The following is a 19,122-nucleotide window of genomic DNA, read 5'->3' as shown; positions in this document are numbered from 1 at the left end:
TGAAGAGTATAAGACACAGCCAGAAGAGTGACTAGTATGGTAAGGAAGACGAAACTGGAATATGAGAGGAGAAAATCCTAGGGAATTTTTTAGATATATGGCCAGTAGGAGGAGAAATGACTATGTAAGAATGATATTGTGGGATAAAAATGGGAATAGAGTGACTGATGCAGAGGACATAGTAGAATTGTTCAATGAACACTTTATTGGAGTATTTCATCCTGGAGGAGTCAATTTTATTGCTAGAGGGATAGGGCAGGTTCAAGGTTTAGAGGTACAAAGGAGAGTGTGTTTCAAATACTGAGTACTCTGGATGTCAGTAAAGCTGTGGGACTGGATGATTTTTCACCAAGAGTTTTGAGAGAATGTGCTAGGAACTTACAGTGCCTTTGACCTGGCTTTTCAATGAAAGTCTGGTTGCTCAAAAAGGTGCCCATGGAATGGAAGGAAGGTAAGATAGTGACATTGCATAAGTGCAGTAGCAGACTGGAAGTGTCTAATTATAGACCAGTTTGTGTGTCATCAGTAGTGTTAAGATCTTGGAGAAAGTAGTGAGGGTCCATATACAACACTGGGCAGATGAGGATAATGTTATCTGTGATAGTCAACATGGATTTGTTAAGGGGTGCTCTTGTTTTAGCAATATGCTAGCTTTTTTTATGATAAAGTTACAAGAGCATTAGATGAGGGAAAGGCATATACTGCCATTTTCTTAGATTTGGCAAAGACATTTGACAGGATGCCACATGATAAGCTGATATTTAAGTTGCAGCACATGGGTCTGGATGTCAGATCGATCAACTGGATTCAGGATTGGCTGTCCGATAGGTATCAGAGAGGTGTGCATGGTGAGGTAGTTTCAAGGAAGCAGAGGGTTACAAGTGGGTTCCCACAGGGCCCAATACTGGAACCTATATTGTTTAACCTTTATATCAATGATATTGTCAGCGGATTGCAAGGGGATATGCAGTTGTTTGCAGATGATGCAAAGCTGGGAAGGATTATTAGTAATAGTGCAGATGCAGTAGCCCTTCAAGAGTATTTGAATAAGCTAGATAGAGTGGCAAATGAATGGGGGGTATCGGTTTAATGTAGCAAAATGTAAGATCTTGAGGTTTGGAAAACATCGATGGGACACTACATACTCTATGGAAGGAGTTATACTGAAGGAAGTAGAGGAGACAAGAGATCTGGGTCTGATGATTGATAGAAACCTGAAATTTAGGGGACATATTGCAAAGGTGGTGAAGGTAACATAGAGAATTGCTGCAATAATGTGAAGGACACTGACCTGCAGAGATAAAACGGTTATCATTCCGTTGTATAAGACCCTGATCAGACCACACTTAGACTATTGTTCTCAGATTTGGTCCACAGCATTTGAAGGAGATAAATTAACTGTGGAAAGCGTACAAAGGTGGATAACAAAGATGGATTAAGGACTGTACAATGATAGTTCTGAGGATCAGTTGAGGGAATGTGGACTGCAGAGTTTGGTGGATAGAAGGAGAGGTGATATGAATGAGACTTTTAAACGGTTGAGAGGTGGTTACAGGGTTGACACTGGGGAGTTCTTTCGCTTGGTTGAACAGCGGGAAGGAGTGATGACAAGAGGCCATCCCTGTAAGTCACGAAAGAAAACTGTGAGCAACAGGGTGAGGAGTGGTTTCTTTGCATGGAGGGTGGTTTGACCATGGAATGCATTGCCTGATGGAGTGGTGAGAGAGAGAACGATCAATGAGTTCAAGGAGTGGTATGATAGACTTTGTGTTTCTTAGGGAGGGGGGACCTCCCCTCAATGAGTCTTGATAGACTTTGTGTTTCTTAGGAAATACCTCCCACGATGAGTCTTTTGACTCCATGGAGGCCTGAATAATAATAATAATAATAAAAACCATTCACAACTCTGCACGAAAAAAACTAGTCTCTCACTACCCTACTCACACCCTCTTTATACAATTTCCAGGGATGACCTCTGGTTCTTCCCTGATCTCCAACACTATTCGCTGTAGAACTTCTCTACCATTGATCCTATAACAACCCCTTACCAACTTGTAGGTCTCTATCGTATCTCACCTCTTTCTCCCATCCACCAGACTATGCAAATTATATCTTCTCAATCTTTCTTCATACTCGTCATTCCAGAGGTCAGAAACTAGCTTAGTCAATTGCCTTTGGACCATTTCCAACATCTCTTCATCCTTCTGAAAACCCGGTGACCAAATCTGGGCACAATAGTCCATGTGTGACCTAATCCAAGTCTTATACAACGGAACAAGAATCTCCCTACTTCTACACGTCAGTGTCCTCCGCATCATTCCCAGAAGCCTTTGTGTGGTCTTCACAATTTTGGCAATGTGCTCCCTTAATTTTAGATCCTTATCCACTATCACCCCCAGATCTCTTATTTATTGTACCTCCAACAATATATTCTCACCAAACATAAATTCTGCATCCTATCTTTGTTTTCCAAATTTTATAACCTTTCATTTTGCAACATTGATCTCACATCCCCATTTCCGTGCCCAATCACTCAATTTATTCATGTTTTCCTGTACGGCCACAACATCTTCACTACACTTCATGGTGTGTCCCAACTTTGCATCATCTGCAAACAACTGAATATCTCCATCGAAATTTTTGCCAATTACTGTTTAATATACAAATTAAACAGTAATGGCCCTAAAACAGTCCACTGGTGACTTTCCTTTTCCTGGATATCGCACCCCCACACAACTTGATGATACCTATCAAATAGCCAGTCTCCAATCCAATGCACGAACCTAATATCCAACCCCATCTGCTCTAGTTTGACTCTCAACTAATCATGAGGTACTCTATCAAAAGCCTTTGCAAAATCCAAGTATATTACTGTGTATCCTTCTCCTCTGTCCAAGGAAGCAGTCACTTTATTGTAATAAGTAAGTAGATTATTAAACATGGCCTCCCTTTAGCAAATCCATGCTGTCCTTCAAAGATAATACTATTGTTGTCAATCCAACTCTGCATCCTAGTTCTCACAAGCTTCTCCAACAACTTAACCACAACACCTGACACACAGATAAGCCTATAGTTTGATGCTCGAGTTCGATCACCTCCTTTATGAAGTTGCACAATCTTGCCCTACTTCCACTCCTTAGGAACTTGACTGAGTGCAAGACCCATATTAAAAAAATATGTCCTGGCAAGTGTCACCTCCCTGGCACATTCCTTCAGAATACGTAGTGATATATTATCAAGTCCCACAGCCTTATTAACATTGTTTACTCAACTTCCCATACACCTCTTGCTCACCTACAGTCAGTCTCTCCTCCCCATCATCAACTGCTCTTAATCTCTCCATGAAGTCACATTCACAAGATTAAAATATCTTTATGAACTGCTCATTAAGTATCTCCACCACACATTCTGCAACAGCTATCTTTATACCATTTTCTCCAATCAATGTAATCCTTCCATAATCATTCTTTCTTTTGCTGGCAACATATGGAAAGAACTTCCTAAGATTCTTTTTGGCTTTATTAGCTAACTGCTGTTCATACATCTCTTTAGCTACTCTCACCAACCAAATCACCCTCCTTGCCTGGTCTTTGTAGACCTCATGAAATTGGTTATTTCCACTTCTCTTATGCTGCGTCCACAATGCTCTTTTTCTCTGTATCGCATGCTTAATCTCTTTATTCATTCATCTCACACCTACCTTATTTAAACTTCTCACACTTGGAATACATTTAGACATTGCATCTACTAAATAGTTTTTGAAAATCCCCCAAGCTGCATTGATCTCTTTTCCAGCTAACTCCTCATTCCATGCTGCACCTGCAAGCTGTCTGCTGAGCTCTTTATAATCACCCCCCTTATAGTTCTACATATACCTTGTTTTCACAGGGGTCCTTACACTGCTGGCAACCACCCAGGTAATCAGCTCATGGTCACTTTCACAAATTGGTGGATGATTTGACACCTCATTTATAATTACATTCTCCGATGAGATGACCAAATCCAAGACCCTTAATCCTCGTGTGCCCTCTGTTACATACTGTCTGAGGTAGTTATCCCTCAAAAACTCAAGAAACTCATTTTCTTTACTTCCAGTTCCAGTCTATATTGCCATAATTAAAATCATCCATAATGATCACCCTTTTCTTATTTGCTTGGCTTATTTGACAATACATTTCACTATCACCACCATCCACATTACCAGGTCTATAACAACATCCCACCAAGTATTTGATTCTATTCACCTGTATCTCACACCATACTGCCTCAAAACCACTGGCCCTATTTCCCTCTTGCATCTCTACCTTGTATAGACATAACTCTCTCTATCATGAATAGCACTTCCCCTTCCCTTTTATGCCTTCTATCCTCACAAAACACATCATACCTTTCCATCTCTATTCCTGTCAGGATGTCGTCCTCATCTAACCATGTCTCACTTATTCTGACAATCTCTGAGTGCACAGACGCAATTAGTGCAACCCTTTCATCCGCCTTGTTTCTTATACTTCTAGCATTGGTATACAAACACAACAACTCATTTCTAGATCTACAGCTAGTTCCACTGATATCACTCACTCGATGTGATCTCTCCATGCTGGACTGGGGCCATTTCCCTTTCTGCTTTTTCATTTTAGAACCCTTTGCAATTCCATCTGTTTCCTCTTGATCCCTGGTCATCCCATTACTTTCCTGCCTACACATGCTCTCACCTCCTCTTGGAGCATCCACCTTTCTCACGCTATGTAGCCCTGTCCACCCTGACCCTCTCTGTTTCCCTGCTCCTCTTGCACACCCATTCTCTCATTTTCTATACTCCTACCACTCACTTCCCCATTCATTTCCACTTCCTCAATCTCTCGTCTTACTCTCCCGCTTTGCCACATCACTTCCCACTCGATCTGATTCATTCTCTCTATTCACTTCTCTTCCTTCCAGCAGAAGTCCCTCCAAGCGACTCACACCATAACCACTCAAATGCAGTCCATCGCTCCCATACAGCTCACTTCATCCCTCAAACTCATTCCACACATTAACAAACTGTACTCCCATCGCGTCACACATTTTAGCCAGAATATCATTCATAATCCTTGCTCTCCACCTCATTTCACCACAATCATACCTAGGCAACACACTGATTACCCTTCCTGTCACACTATTCTCTTTTATCTTTCCAAGCAGTCTCCTGATATTCATTTTGACATGCTCTTTCCTCTCTCTCAAATCATTTGTACCAATTAATACAATTAACTCTTTTGCTCGCTCCCGCCTCATATTCAATGCGTCAATCACTCTACTCGTTTTACCACCTGGAAAATATACCTTGTGCATTTTATCCTCTAGCACATCTTTAATAATGGAGTTGCCATGGAACGCCACTAGCTCATCTTTTGTTAACTCTTTCATGCCATCATGATTTATTTTAATAGTTTTGACCTGAATTCTCTTAATTTCATTCCGCATCCATTTCATTTCTTGCTTCATCCAATCCAATTCACCTTCCGAACCTCGCGATAGATTCTCTCTATCATTAAATCTTTCTAACTTTCTAACTCTCGACCCCCCCCTTCTCACTGATGCTATGACTTCTGATGCTATGACCAAATCCAAAACTCTTGAACCTCTTGTTCCCTGTATTACATGTTGCCTAATACATTTGTCCCTCAAGAATTCTAGAAATTCTATTCCCTTATTGCTACATGAATCTTCCTCTCCCCTGTTTGTACTGCTGTAGCTAAAATCTCCCATAACAATCATTCTTCTTGCACTTGCCAAGCTCAACTGTCTAAACATCTCCTGGTCACCACTCTCTGTGCTCCTTTGTTTATAGCAACACCCTACTAAATATCCTGTCTAATCCCCCTCTACCTCACACCATATCCTTTTTAAAATTATTATTCTCAATGCCTTCCAAATCCTCCACTCTTAGAGGATATAAGTCGTCACTTATCATAAGCAGTACTCCACCATCGTGCTTTCCCTTTCTCTCCTGCTGAAAAATGCTGTACCCTGCTACTTCTATTCCTGTTATTATAATCCTCTTCTATTAACCACGTCTCAGTGATCCGAATAATCTTTGGCCTGGCTGATGCTTTCACGTCTCCAATTTCTCTCCTTTATTCCGGATACTCCTGGCATTAGCGTAAAGCATAAAAATGCCACTGCTTCTATACCTATCCTTATCCCCTCCTGTCTCGACTGGACTGAGCGCTACCTGATGTATTCCCTCTTCTCCCAAGCACCTTGGAGATATATGTGACTTCTGCATTACTTCAACCTTGATATCTCTCCTCGGTCTGGCTCCCACTGCTGAGACGTCAATAAAGGTCAAAACCGGTCTTGATAGTGGCCCTTCCCATTATGGATCGCAGTTCACATGTTTGAAAGGGTGTGTGTGTTTTGCATTATGGGATACATACTACTGTAAGAGATGTGAAGTCACCCAGCCTCTATATACAAGAAGTTCAGACGTGAATATATTTCACAAGTAACATATTTCCTTGGGTAAAGGATTCAAACCAAGTATATAATTTCCTGGGATCTTTAATGTATAATAGAACCAGGGCAAAAACATTCAACATACGAGTGTAATTTGAAAAGTTCTCAGCCTCGACCACAGATCGCAACACTATCAGCAAGATTTTTTTTTTAAGTTAGTACATCTGTCATGAGCATTTATGTGAAATTGCAAGTCATTCTATCAAGTAGTTTGTTTTATAGTGCTGTCTGAAGCAAAGTGTTGGCTGTATCTTTTGAAATGGATAAAATTAAGTATCATGCGGTTACAAAATTCTTTGTAAAAGAAGGTTTAACGCCAAAAGAAATTCATTCAAAGTTTATAAACGTTTATGAGAACTCTTCTCCTTCATTTTTGACAATTAAGAAATGGGCTGCCAAGTTTAAACATGGCCATACCAACTTTGAAGATCATCCACATGAAGGACGTCCAAAAAGTGTAACAACAACAGAAATCATTGATCAACTGCACAATATGGTATTGGATGAATAGCGAGCCAAGGTGCGTGATATTGCTGAGACTATAGTCATTTCAAAAGAACGTGTAGGATATATTTTGCATGAAGAACTGCAAATGAAAAATCTTTGTGCAAGATAGTGGATATTTGGTGAGGATGGAAGGAGGGTGTGTGCGAAGTTTGACCAATTTTCTTACTGATTTGGTAAAAAAATTTTACCAAATCAGTAAAAAAGAAAAAGAGTGATTTGAAAACCATAACGGATGTTAAAAGGGACGAAAGTGAGGTGAGAGTAGTGGAAGGAAAAGGAATTGAGAGAACGAATGAAACTAGAAATGGCGTGATGCACAAATCAAAAGTGAAAAAAATCAAAAGAATGGATGATAGCTAAAGTTCGACACATGTTGAACGGAAAGTACAGAAACAAAGAAAGATGACTGAGTGTGAAAAGGGGAAGAATGGTAGCGAAAGTTGGACCGAAAGTACCAAAACAAAGAAGGATGAATGAGAGTGAAAGTGAGAAGAGGGGTTCCAGAGTTAGAAAGTTAGAAAGATTGAATGATAGAGAGAATGTGTCATGAGATTCAGAAGTTGAATTGGACTGGATTAGGCAAGAAATGAAATGGATGCAGAATGAAATTAAGAAATTGGGTAAAAACGATTAAAATAAATAATGATGGCATTAAATAGTTAACGAAAGATGAGTGAGTGGCATTGTATGGCGACTCCATTATTAAAGGTGGGCTGCAGGATAGAATGCACAAGGCTTTCCAGGTGCTAAAATGAGTAGAGTGATTGAGGCATTGGAAATGAGACAGGAGAGAGCAAAAGAGTTAATAGTATTAATAGGTATGAATGATTTGAGAGAGGACAATGAATGTGTCAGAATGGATATCAGGAGGCTGTTTAGAAGAATAAAAGTGAATAGTGTGACAGGAAGGGTAGTTAGCGTGTTGATTAGGTATGACTGTGGTGAAATGAGGCGGAGAGCAAGGATTATGAATGATATGCTTGCTGAAATGTGTGAGGAGACACAATACAGTTTGTTAATGTGTGGAATGAGTTTGAGGGACGAAGTGAGCTGTATGGGAGCGATGGACTGCATTTGAGTGGTTATGGTGTGAGTCGCTTGGAGGGACTGCTGCTGGAAGGTAGAGAAGTGAATAGAGAGAATGAATCAGATCGAGTGGGAAGTGATGTGTAAGAGTGGGAGAGTAAGACAGGAGAGATTGAAGAGGTGGTTATGAATGGGGAAATGAGTGGTAGGAGTATAGAAAATGAGAGAATAGGTGTGCAAGAGGAGCAGGGAAACGGGGAGGCTCAGGGTGGACAGGGGGCATACAGCATGAGAAAGGTGGATCCTCCAAGAGGATGTGAGAGTATGTGTAGGCAAGAAAGGAATGGGATGACCAGGGATAAAGAGGAAACAGTTGGAATTGAAAAGGGTTTTAAAATGAAGAAGCAGAAAGGGAAATGGCCCCAATCAAGCATGGAGAGATCACATCGAGTGAGTGGTATCAGTGGAACTAGCTGTAGATACAGAAATGAGCTGTTATGTTTGTATACCAATGCTAGAAGTATAAAAAACAAGGCAGATGAAATGGTTGCACTAATTGCGTCTGTTCACCCAAAGATTGCCGGAATAAGTGAGACATGGTTCAAAGAGGATGACATCTTGACAGGAATAGAGATGGAAGGGTATAATGTGTTTCGTGAGGACAGAAGAGGTAAAAAGGGAGGGGGGAGGGCTATTGATGATAGAAAAAGAGTTATGTCCATATAAAGTAGAGATGCAAGAGGGAAATAGTGCCAGTGGTTTTGCGGCAGTATGGTGTGAGATAGAGGTGAATGGAATCAAATACTTGGTGGGATGTTGTTATAGACCAGGTAATGTAAATGGTGTTGATAATGAAATGTACAATCAAATGAGCGAATTAAATAACAAAAGGGTGATCATTATGGGTGATTTTAATTATGGCAATATAGACTGGAATGATGAGATAGAAAATGGAAGTAAAGAAAACGAGTTTCTAGAGTTTTTGAGGGATAACTATCTCAGACAGTGTGTAACAGAGGGCACACGAGGATTAAGGGTCTAGGATTTGGTCATCTCATCAGAGGATGTAATTATAAATGAGGTATCAAATCATCCACCAATTGGTGAGAGTGACCATGAGGTGATTACCTGGGTGGTTGCCAGCAGTGTGAGGACCTCTGTGAGAAAAGGGTATATGTGGAACTACAAGGGGGGGGGGTGATTATAAAGAGCTCAGGAAACAGCTTGCAGGTGTAGCGTGGAATGAGGAGTTAGCTGGAAAAGAGATCAATGCAGTTTGGGGAATTTTCAAAAACTGTTTAGTAGATGCAATGTCTACATGTATTCCAAGTGTGAGATGTGAGAAGATTAAATAAGGTGGGTTTGAGATGGATGAATAAAGAGATTAAGCATGCGTTACAGAGAAAAAGGGCATTGTGGAGGCAGCATAAGAGAAGTGGAAATAACTAATTCCATGAGGTGTACAAAGACGAAGCAAGAAGGGTAACTTGGTTGGTGAGGGTAGCTAAAGAGAGGTATGAACAGCAGTTAGCTAATGTAGCCAGCAAAAGAAAGAATGATTATGGAAGGATGACATTGATTGGAGGAAATGGTATAAAGACAGCTGTTGCAGAATGTGTGGTAGAGAATGTGTTAATGAGCAGTTCATAAAGATCTTTCAATCTTGTGAATGTGACTTAATGGAGAGATTAAGAGCAGTTGATGATGGGGAGAAGAGACTGACTGTAGGGAAGCAAGAGGTGTATGGGGAGTTGAGTAAACGATGTTAATAAGGCTGTAGGACTTGATAAGATATCACCACATATTCTGAAAGAATATGCCAGGGAGTTGACACCTGCCTTGACATATTTTTTTTAATATGAGTCTTGCACTCAGTCAAGTTCCTAAGGAGTGGAAGGAGGGCAAGATTGTGCAACTTCATAAAGGAGGTGATCAAACTCGAGCATCAAACTATAGATTGTCTGTGTGTCAGGTGTTGTGGTTAAGTTGTTGGAGAAGCTTGTGAGAACTAGGATTCAGAGTTGGGTTGATAACAATGGTATTATTTTTGATGGACAGTATGGATTTGCAGAAGGGAAGTCATGTTTTAGTAATCTACTTACTTATTACAATAAAGTGACTGCTTCCTTGGACAGAGGAAAAGGATACACTGTAATATATGGATTTCGCAAAATCTTTTGATACAGTACCTCATGATAGGTTGACAGTCAAACTAGAGCAGATGGGGTTGGATATTAAATTGGTGCATTGGATTGAAGACTGGCTATCTGATAGATATCAACAAGTTGTGTATGGGGGAGTGATATCTAGAAAAAGGAAAGTCACTGGTTGAGTGCCTCAGGGGTCTGTTTTAGGTCCATTACTGTTTAACTTGTATATTAATGATATTGGTGAAGATTTGGATGGAGATATTCAGTTGTTTGCAGATGATGCAAAGTTGGGACGAACCATGAAGTGTAGTGAAGATGTTGTGGCCTTACAGTAAGACTTGAATAGATTGTGTGATTGGGCACGGATATGGGGATGTGAGTTCAATGTTGCAAAATGTAAGGTTTTAAAATTTGGAAAACAAAGATGGGATGCAGAATTTATGCTTGGTGAGAATATATTGTTGGAGGTAGAGGAAATAAGAGATCTGGGGGGTGATAGTGGGTAGAAATAAGAGAACATTATTAATCCCTTGTCTTTGGAAGTTCCAAAAATAGTTTAAGAATTTTCTATAAGTTACTGTTTCCTGTTCTTCATTGATGTTTGTAATTTTGACAATGTACTGTACTGAGGGAAGAATCCTGGTTTATAGAACTGCAGCTCTGCTACTGAAGATTGTAGGTCCCATTTTACATGACCTGAGAAATTCTCAATTTCACAATGACCTGATGTGTTTGCAGCACAATGTTTTCGTTGACAAATACTCGTAAAATTTCTATGGGACCTTATGCCAGTGGAACCCCAAAGGGTTGGTTCATAGGTTCAAATGTCACAAAAATTCTAAGTTTAGTCTTCTCTGTGCAACACACAAGCTGCTGATGTTCTAAATTCTTCTGCTGGTTTTAAATTTTAATATGATTTCATCTGCCTACATAATTGGTGTTAAAAGGCACAACACAACACAAGAGAAACAGAGTTTCCTCTAATAGCACAGCATGGCTGAATCTTCTGCATCAAGGGTTATTATTAGAGGAAACTCTGTTTCTCTTGTGTTGTATTTTATTATTATTCAGACCTCCATGGAGTCAAAAGACTCATCGTGGGAGGTCCTTCCTTAGAAACACAAAATCTATGAAGACTCATCGAGGGGAGGCCTCCCCTAAGAAACACAAAGTCTATCATACCACTCCTTAAACTCATTGGCCATTCTCGCTCTCACCACTTCATCAGGCAATGCATTCCATGGTTCAACTACCCTCCATGCATCTATTACCAATAAAAAGTTCCTGGGAATTAAAAGACAACCTTTTCAGACTTCTTTGCACAGTGGAATGGAATCAGATAAGAATCCACTGACTAAAACTTTTGTGGTCACTCTTTTTGTAGATCTTGATTATAACCTTAGCAAGTAGGGGGAATATATTACATGATTTTAAGATGTGCTGAAGGTAATTGTGTCACACAGTGTTAAATGTTTTCTTTACATCTTGTTAAAACATTTCCCTTGAGCACTACTGATAGTATGCTCAAATGAAATGTGACTGGTGTATTATGTCTGTGATGAGGAATAAGTTGAAGTGTCAAGTATTTTTCCTCTAATTGCATTTCCCAAAAATTACTGAGACCTCAATAAAGGTCGAAACTGGTCTGGATATTTGCCCTTCCCATGGTAGGGACTAATCAAATATTCCAACTTAGTTAGAACTATGGGGAGACCCATAGTCCTAATCAATGTGGACTATAACATTTTTATGAAGATCATAAACACCAGAATCAAGAACTATTTAAAATAACTGAATCAAATATGCAAATCTAAGGTTTTCTGGGAAATATACTTGACATTTCAACTTATTCCTCATCACAGACATAATACACTAGTCACATTTCCCTTGAGTACTATCAGTAGATTTAAACAAAACATTTAACAATGTGTGTGTAATTGTGTCACAAAATGCTATCCTAAAACAAATTCACTATAGCAAAGTATTCCTATAGTGAATTCCTATAGTGAATCTTATGGTCACTGCAAATTTGTTATAATAAGATTTGACTGTATATCCTTTCCCAGATGAAGTCCTCATATGGCTAGCTACCACGGGATCAATACTTCACCAACTAGAGGCAAACTGGCATCTCAATTGCTTGCTTTAACATCCTCTGAGCTATAATGAAATTTAGGATCCTAGATCCTCAAGTGCTCCTCAAGTGATCCTCAGAAAACTCAGGAAATTTGTTTTCTTGAGTAACTAAGCATTCAGATTTGAAACAGCTTTTATGGAAGATATTTTTAGGATGCAATTTGTCCATTCACTAGTCATGAACCCTATGAATAGTGAAACCTGTAAGCATGAAAAGTTTAAATTTGATAGACTGGAGGAAATATGCAATTCACATATTAAGCTATTCTTATTTAAGCTGAACTGCCAAAACATGGTAACTGTTATAAATATCAAAAAGTGACTAAGGAGTGTGTATTCTTCATGGAGAATAAGAGAAAAGAGAGTGCTAGCACAGACTTGCAATTTGTGAAAAATGAACTTCTTGAAAGTTCCCAAAATACATTTTGTGAAGATGCCTTTAATGTAAGGATTAGTTTATTCTCTATTTTTTCTTCAGGAGCAGGTAAATATCAAGGAGCAGGTAAATATCACGGAAGGTAAATATCAATCGCTGATGTGCTGCAATTTCTGAAATTATATTCATTGTTTATTGTGCATTCTTTTCCTTCATTATTCTAGTGATCTAATCTGATAGATGAGAGTTTTGTAAGTTTATGAAATTGTCTTTATCCTACTTGAAAATGGAGACTTGAAAAATGTCAAGTTGCATCTCTGAAAGTTTGAAACACAAAACCAGTATGTCAAAATTTCATTAAAAAATAAATGCGTTCATTTAGCAGTCACTGCAAGATAGAATTGACTGACATACAAACCGGATAATAATTTCTGTATTGATCAGTCTATTTCTAACAAAATTTAATTCCTGAAAGGGATACAAATGCAATTTTACTTTACCTTACTTGTAATAAATAAACTTTCTCTGTTCACGGATCCATCATTGATTTTAAATCTTAGGGACTCTCCGATCTCATCTTCATTTTCATAAACAGCAGCACAATCAAAATGCCTGAATCCAAGGTCAACAGCTGATCTAACAGCCCCACCAATTTGTCCTGGTTGTGACTATAAAATTAGAATGATACATTTTTAGAATTAAAATGACAAGTATAAACAAAGTATTTGGAATGACTTTTAATGAAATTATATTGATCAAGTGCATATAATAAACAACTATGCTATACCAACTAGTTTCACCAACTAAGGCCGTTGGCATCTTCAGGGTACATAACAGATGTAAGGCACTAAAAAGTAAAAAACTGTTACAAACTATAATCAACCGATTACAATTATATTAAACAAAGAACAGAGCACGTACAATACATGCATAGAGCATGCATGATCTCACTTGTTGTTATTTAGGAACGTTCCATAGTTGGCACTGTAATTCAGTTCTGGCGAGTTGAGAGATCTAATAAGCGTCTTCCAGATCACAGGAAAGATTTAGTCCTTGGTTCCTGTTAAGGTTTTGTATACAGCGGGCAAATGCTGTGGCTTCTTTAAAAATTAGGGAGCAGAAGTCCTCCAACTTTATATGGTTCTTTCTTGAGAAATGAAAAGCTAACCCCGATTTTGATTCTCTGTTATTATTGACATCACCTATGTGTTCTTTTTGCCTAATTTCAAGGCTCCTTGAAGTTTGGACGATGTAATTAAAGCCGCTAGAGCGAGTATGTTATAAACTCCAGCATATTTGGAGAAATGATGGCTATCTTTTGGAGATCTTAAGAATCATCTAATCGTTTCTGTAGGTTTAAAGGCCACTCTTATTTTATGTGGTCCAAGGAGTCTTGCAATCCTATTGGAAATGGTCCCTAAGCATAGAATGACGATGGTAGAAATATAACGTATATCATCTCGTTGTCTTTGTCGCGGTTCAGAGAAAAGTATCTTGTAGACAAGTCTTCGAGAAAATCCATTCATGGTAAGGTTGGTAGATATCAGGGACAGTTCTTCGTGGAGGTCTTGTTGATCTGTTGTAAGGAGAGAGGCATGGTTCTTCAGCATGTGATGTGTACAATACTAAGTTTCTGAGAAATGTGATGGCAGGAACTGAAATGTAAATAACGTCCTGCATTGGTACGTTTGCGGTAAACTGAGAGGTTGATACCACCATTCGGAAGCTTCTTAATTAAAGTGTCATGAAATGATAATTGGTTATCTTTTCAAGTTTTAGAGTGAATTTGATTGTGTGGTGTAGAGAGTTGATTTTGTTAAGAAAGTCGAACAGGTCCTTTTTTGTGTGGTTCCAAACAATAAAGATATTATTATTATTATTATTACCCCAAGACCTCATGGAGTCAAAGACTAATCTGGGAAGTCCTTTTATCACACACACACACACACACATCTCATCATACCATGTCTTAAACACACTCAAACTCCTTGCAGACACCACACTCCCAGGCAAGGCATTCCAATCATTCACAACTCTGCAGGAAAAAAACCTGCCTCTCACTCCCCTACTCACATCCACTTTATACAGTTTCCAGGGATGACCTTTGGTTCTCCCCTGATCTCCCACTGTTCTCTGTAGAACTTCTCCACCATTGATCTCATAACAATCCCTTACCAACTTGTTGGTCTCAATCATATCTCCCTTCTTCCTCCTCTCCACCAGACTCTGCAAATTACATCTTATCAATCTTACCTCATACTCAACATTTCCAATGTCAGAAACTACCATAGTCAGTCTCCTTTGGACCCTTTCCATGAGACCAAATCTATGTGTTGCCTAATAAAAGCCTTATACAATGGAACAAGAATCTCCCTACTTCTACACATCAGTGTCCACCACATCATTCCCAGAAGCCTTTGAGTTATCTTCATAATTTTGGTGGTGTGTCCCCTAAATTTTAGATTGTTATGCACTATCACCCCCAGATCTCTTATTTCCTCTACCTCCAACAATATATTCTCACCAAGCATAAATTCTGCATCCCATCTTTGTTTTCCAAATTTTAAAACCTTACATTTTGCAACATTGAACTCACATCCCCATTTCTGTGCCCAATCACTCAATTTATTCAAGTCTTACTGTAAGGCCACAACATCTTCACTACACTTCATGGTTCGTCACAACTTTGCATCATCTGCAAACAACTGAATATCTCCATCCAAATATTCACCAATATCATTAATATACAAGTTAAACAGTAATGGCCCTAAAACAGACCCCTGAGGCACTCCACTAGTGACTTTCCTTTTTCCTGGATATCGCACCCCCATACACAACTTGTTGATACCTATCAGATAGCGAGTCTCCAATCCAATGCATTTATCAAATATACAACCTCATCTGCTCTAGTTTGACTGTCAACTTATCATGAGGTAGTCTATCAAAAGACTTTGCGAAATCCAAGTATATTACTGTGTATCCTTTTCCTCTGTCCAAGGAATCAGTCACTTTATTGTAATAAGTAAGTAGATTACTAAAACATGACCTCCCTTTAGCAAATCCATGCTGTCCATCAAAGATAACACCATTGTTGTCACCCCAACTCTGGATCCTAGTTCTCACAAGCTTCTCCAACAACTTAACCACAACACCTGACACAGAGATAGGCCTATAGTTAGATGCTTGAATTCGATCACCTCCTTTATGAAGTGGCACAATCTTTCCCTCCTTCCACTCCTTAGGACTTTGACAAAGTGCAAGACTCATATTAAAAAAAATATGTCAAAGCAGGTGTCAACTCCCTGGCACATTCCTTCAGAATATGCACTGATATATTATCAAGTCCCACAGCCTTATTTACATCTAGTTTACTCAACTCTCCAAACACTTCTTGCTCACTTGCAGTCAGTCTCTCCTCTCCCATCATCAACTGCTCTCAATCTCTTCATGAAGATTCACAAGACTGAAAAATATTTATGAACTGCTCATTAAGTATCTCCACCACACATTCTGCAACAGCTGTCTTTATACCATTTTTTCCAATCAGTGTCATCATTCTATAATCATTCTTTCTTTTGCTGGCTACATATCGAAAGAACTCCCTAGGATTCTTTTTGGCTTCATTAGCTAACTGCTATTCATACCTCTCTTTAGCTACTCCCACCAACCAAGTCACCCTCCTTGCCTGGTCTTTGTAGACCTCATGAAATTGGTTATTTCCACTTCTCTTATGCTGCCTCCACAATGCCCTTTTTCTCTGTATCGCATGCTTAATCTCTTTATTCATTCATCTCACACCTACCTTATTTAACCTACTCACCCTTGGAATACATTTAGACATTGCATCTACTAGATAGTTTTTGAAAATCCCCCAAGTTGCATTGATCTCTTTTCCAGCTAACTCCTCATTCCATGCTACACCCACAAGCTGTCTCCTGAGTTCTTCATAATCACCCCCCCCCTGTAGTTCCACATATACCCTTTTCTCACAGGGGTCCTTGCATTGCTGGCAACCACCCAGGTAGTCACCTCATAGTCACTTTCACCAATTGGTGGATGATTTGACACCTCATTTATAATTACATCCTCCGATGAGATGACCAAATCCAAGACCCTTAATCTTCGTGTGCCCTCTGGTACATACTGTCTGAGGTAGTTATCACTCAAAAACTCAAGAAACTCATTTTCTTTACTTCCAGTTGCTATCTCATCATTCCAGCCTATATTGCCATAATTAAAATCACCCATAATGATCACCCTTTTCTTATTTCCTTGGCTAATTTGACTATACATTTCATTATCACCACCATCCACATTACCTGGTCTATAACAGCATCCCACGAAGTATTTGATTCCATTCACCACTATCTCACACCATACTGCCTCAAAACCAGTGGCACTATTTCTGTCTTGCATCTCTACTTTGTATGGACATAACTCTTTCTCTATCATCAATAGCACTCTCCCTCCCTTTTTACCTTTTCAATCCTCATGAAACACATCATACCCTTCCATCTCTATTCGTGTCAGGATGTCATCCTCTTCCAACCATATCTCACTTATTCCGACAATCTCAATTAGTGCAACCATTTCATCTGCCTTGCTTCTTATACTTCTAGCATTGGTATACAAACATAACAGCTCATTTCTGGATCTACACTAGTTCCAGTGATACCACTCACTCGATGTGATCTCTCCATGCTCGACTGGGGCCATTTCCCTTTCTGCTTCTTCATTTTAAAACCCTTTTCGATTCCAACTGTTTCCTCTTGATCCCTGGTCATTCCATTCCTTTCCTACCTACACATGCTCTCTCCTCCTCTTGGAGCATCCACCCTTCTCATGCTGTGTACCCCCTGTCCACCCTGAGCCTCCCAGTTTCCCTGCTCCTCTTGCACACCCATTCTCTCATTTTCTATACTCATACCACTCACTTCCCCATTCATATCCACTTCTTCAATCTCTCCTGTCTTACTCTCCTGCTCTTCCACATCACTCCCCTCTTGATCTGATTCATTCTCTCTATTCACTTCTCTACCTTCCAGTAGCAGTCTCTCCAAGCGACTCACACCATAACCACTCAAATGCAGTCCATCGCTCCGATACAGCTCACTTCGTCCCTCAAACTCATTCCACACATTAACAAACTGTACTCCCATCTCCTCACACATTTCAGCCAGCATATCATTCATAATCCTTGCATCTCTGCCCGTCCACGTATCTCCACCATACTGTGGGTTTAGGGGCTGTTTGAGATAAGATTTTACTTTCAAAATCCTCCATAAAGAGATCAGCACAAGATGGAGAGGGGGGGGGTGGCTACCCATTGCAAGGCCAGTCAATTGCTGATATATGTTTTATTCCATAAGAAAAAGTTTGATGTTAAACAATGATGGAACAGAGAAGTAATGTCTTGTGGGAGCAAACTTCCTTAAATGTTGATGACTTGCTCCACAGAGATGTTAGTGAATAGAGATGTAACATTCAGGCTGGCGAGTAGGTCCGTATTGGAAATAGAGATGTTGTTCAGTTTCTCAACGAAATATTGTGAATTTCGTATATAAGTATCCGAATTATGGATGTGTGGTTTGAGGAGGCCTGCCAGGTGTTTAGATAACAGATAAGTTGGCGAATTGATTCCATCTACAATCAGGCGTAGTGGTATTCCATTTTTGTGTGCCTTAGGAGCACCATATAGTCGGTGTTAGTGGATGCATGGATTTCAATCTTCGTTTTAAGTCTATAGATCAGTTCACCATGTGACGTATTAAATCGCTGGTGTCATTGTGATTCTTAAGTGTGGGATCTGTGACTAGCACACAGTAGGTTGATGTATCTGACAGTAAGCTGTTAATCTTATCTTTGTAATCACTGGTGTTTAAAATCACTGTTGAAATTCCCTTATCTGCCTTCAATATGATAATGTCTTTCTTTTTCTTCAAACTATACAATGTTCTTTTTCCAGAGTAGTGATGTTTTTGTTAGCAGTTCTGGAAGATGAGAGGATGATACAACTTTTTAATCTAATATCATTAGCTATGGATTCCGGTAACGACGAGACTGCGCTTTCTATATTACAAATGATATCCACTTTAGGGACATGATCAGATGTTATCACAAAATTGAAACCTTTTTTAAGCATATTGATCTCTGGTTTTGTTAATAAGTGATCCGAAAAATTAAAAATAAGTTTGGTGTCTGGTAGAGAGGGTTTTGACTTAAAACGTTTTGTATAAAGATCGTTAAATTTTTTGTTTTCGTTTCGTTCGCTTGTTGTAAAGGCTTTATCATAGCTAATAGTGACCTTTCTGTCTAAATGCTACCATATATCTTGGTCTAAAGTACTAGAGATATCGTCATACATCTGATAACATTTTAAATCTATTTGGCTTAAAAGAAATCTGGTATGCTGTATCCGTACATGTAGAA

The 19,122-nt window shown here is 39.2% G+C and overlaps 1 protein-coding gene across 1 annotated transcript in view; it reads right to left on the bottom strand.

Annotated features, from left to right (window-relative positions):
* Nucleotides 1–19,122, bottom strand: part of LOC150109447 (1,5-anhydro-D-fructose reductase-like) — a 193,934-nt gene that overhangs the window by 89,091 nt on the left and 85,721 nt on the right. Inside the window, exon 2 of the mRNA XM_090402383.1 lies at nucleotides 13,194–13,361. Coding sequence (XP_090258509.1) covers nucleotides 13,194–13,361 — 168 coding nt within the window. The remainder of the gene's footprint in view (nucleotides 1–13,193; nucleotides 13,362–19,122) is intronic.

This window comes from Typopeltis vanoorti, chromosome 2 (genome assembly GCF_054136105.1).
Source record: "Typopeltis vanoorti isolate ZY-2024b chromosome 2, IOZ_Tvanoo_1.0, whole genome shotgun sequence".
In the NCBI taxonomy this organism is placed as follows: Eukaryota; Metazoa; Arthropoda; class Arachnida; order Uropygi; family Thelyphonidae; genus Typopeltis; species Typopeltis vanoorti.
Note: the sequence above shows the minus strand (reverse complement) of the source record. Positions and strands in the feature narration are given on the sequence as shown.